General features: G+C 41.5%; 1 protein-coding gene across 2 annotated transcripts in view; it reads right to left on the bottom strand.

The window, feature by feature from the left end:
- TXNRD1 (thioredoxin reductase 1) overlaps positions 1-2,820 on the bottom strand; it is a 63,069-nt gene that overhangs the window by 17,764 nt on the left and 42,485 nt on the right. For both annotated transcript variants that reach the window (XM_007448501.1, XM_007448502.1), the window contains one exon: positions 395-502. In XM_007448501.1, the coding sequence (XP_007448563.1) occupies positions 395-502 (108 nt within the window). The remainder of the gene's footprint in view (positions 1-394; positions 503-2,820) is intronic.

The raw sequence follows: 2,820 nt of genomic DNA, 5'->3' as shown, positions 1-2,820 counted from the left end.
GAAAAAAAAAAAAAAAAAAAAAAAAAAAAACCTGATAAATGGAAGGCAGGTCAGATAAAAGTACTGTATCAACATCACATTGTCTAAAAAATAGTAACCACTGTGTGGTTATACAGGAAAATGTCCTTGTTCATAGGAAACACACATTCAAGTATTTAGGGGTAAAGGGGCATTCAACTTACTCTCAAATGGTTCAGGAAAAAGAAATACACACAGATGCACAAAGAAAGAGGAAGAGAACATGCAAAGTATAAAACAAATGGGCAAAACGTTAATAATACATGAATCTGGATAATGGGTATACAGAAATTCTTTGGGCTATTTTTCAATTTCTCTGTATGCTGAAAATTATTTTAAATTTGGGGGAAAAGTAGCAGTAAAGAGTAGAACTTACCTCAATATTTTCTTCCCCAAATTTCTCCACGGCTTTCTCTTCAGAAAGACCACAAGCACCATATTCCAAAGGAGTGAAAACGGTCGTTGGAACATTTTCATAGTCACACTGTTTCAAAATGGAGGAAAAGAGTTACGACAGAAGGAATTATAACTCAAAAGAGCATATACTTCAAAAAGGTTCAAATTTAGGAGAGGAAAGCAGACTAATAAAAACCTACTATGCTGAGAACCATTAACTGATATGATAAAATTTCAGCAGCGGTTTAAAGTCTGTTAATACTAGTCATGAATAAACGATTTGCGTGGCCTCTCCACCCATCTACCAACAGATATTACAAGGACATCCTTTCTCTCCCTTAAATAAAGCAGCCAAAAACAACACCAGTGCACCCAATGCTTAAAGTCTCCTATTATTAGTGGCAGAAGTTAACAGACTTTATTGGAAAATCAATCAGGCAATACAAATCAAGAGCCATAAGAACATTTAATAATTTTTGGCCCAATAACACCACTTTTAGAAATCTATAATAATAATTTAATATATAGCAAAAGCCACATGCATTAATTGAGCAATGCCGCAGTTCTCATCAACAGTGGCAATACTGGAGTGGCTTCAAAGTGCAAATAAGGAAGTGACTCTGTAGTACATATTTCCAGTGCAATCTTATGCAGCCATTAAAATGGTAATGAAGACCACAGCAACAAAGAAGTTCATGATTATGACAGTATTTCCAAAGCACATTTTAATAGGCGTAGGTGACGGGAGGGCTCTGAAGTCAAACACGTTTGTAAAATGCTGTATTAAGCAAATAAACAGCTTTCTCAACTATCAGATTCCTCAGAGCCTTTGATATGCTGATGTGAATTGTGAAAAATGTAATTATGTAAGTGCCAAATATGTTTGCCAATACTATTTGGTAAAAACCTACCCAGTCACATTTGGACATAGAGGTAAAGCCTAAATTTAAGGTGAGCGCCTAAAATATGAAAAATACAATTCTCCCTCTCTAACAACGTAGGGTGAGATTTTAAAAATGTGCCTCCCTCTAGAAATAGCATATATAGTCTTTTTTCTCTAAAAAGAGCACAAATCCTTGGAATTCCGATTCAAAAGTAAAGGCAGACATCCACTTACAGCCATATGGACCAGGTTTACTTCCTGTTTTAAACAACTAAAAAACAGGACAAGTATGAAATACTTTTTAAGACACTGATGGTAGGGTGTGCAGCACTGTGGTCCCTGTGAGAAGGGAAACAAGTGAGGTGAGACCAGCGATTGCTCTAGTCTCCTGCCCAGAGCAGTTTCCAGGCCTTGGTGCAAAGAGAGGGAACAGAGTGCAGGGTCTTCCTGAGTTATGGAGACAGAGATCCCAGTTCAGGGAAGCCTATGTGGCCCGAAGCTGCAGGGCAGAACACCAAAGTGGATAGAGCTGCATAAAGAGAACTTAAGATCTGCAGAGAGGGCCTCCTGAGATTTGGGCTGAGGACTGATCTGTAAATGGATGCCAGAAGAAAGCACTCAAGGGTGAGGAAAGAACCACTGGAAATCAGTGAGCCCCCAAATGACCAGAGCTCTTACAGGATGGGAATCAGTTTCTGTTCCCACAGGCCAGAGTAGAGAAAGAGTTCGTAGTAAGAGGAACGGGGCAGAGTCCTTGGAAGGGCAACAATCGAGTAGCGGAACTAAATTGTGCCTAAATGAAAGGCTGCTGTTGACAAACCTTAAAAAAGCTGAAAAGCAAGCTACACAAGGATAAAATTAATCCCCTGTAATATATCGGGCCACCAGAACAAAGTCCAACACTATATAAAGGAATTCAACAAAACCCAGCCCCCAACAGTGTAAAATGCACAAAGTCTGCATCCATCCAAAGTAACACGACATTCAAATGAGCAAGAACACACAAACTAATACCAAGAGGAAAATCAATCAACAGAAACAGACATTGCAAAAGAGATAAGGGGATTAGCAGAGGGCATTAAAAGAGCTATTATAAGGACTTCCCTGGTGGCGTGGTGGTTGGGAGTCTGCCTGCCAATTCAGGGGACACGGGTTTGATCCCTGGTCTGGGAGGATCCCACATGCCATGGAGCAGCTGAGCCTGTGCGCCACAGCTACTGAGCCTGCACTCTAGAGTCCGCGAGCCGGAATTACTGAAGCCCGTAATTACTGAAGCCCGTGAGCTCCGCAACAAGAGAAGCCACCGCAATGAGATGCCCGCGCACCGCAACGAAGAGTAGCCCCTGCTCGCTGCACTAGAGGGAGCCTGCGCACAGCGGCGGGGACCCAACACAGACAAAGATTAAATAAATAATTTTTTTTTTTTTTTTTTTTTTCGGTACTCAGGCCTCTCACTGTTGTGGCCTCTCCCGTTGCAGAGCAACAGGCTCCGGACGCGCAGGCTCAGCGGCCATGGCTCACGG

The sequence above is a fragment of the Lipotes vexillifer genome, unplaced genomic scaffold, assembly GCF_000442215.2.
Source record: "Lipotes vexillifer unplaced genomic scaffold, Lipotes_vexillifer_v1.1 scaffold1531, whole genome shotgun sequence".
Taxonomy (NCBI): Eukaryota; Metazoa; Chordata; class Mammalia; order Artiodactyla; family Lipotidae; genus Lipotes; species Lipotes vexillifer.
The sequence above is the reverse complement of the archived record's forward strand: the minus strand, read 5'-3'. Positions and strand labels throughout refer to the sequence as shown.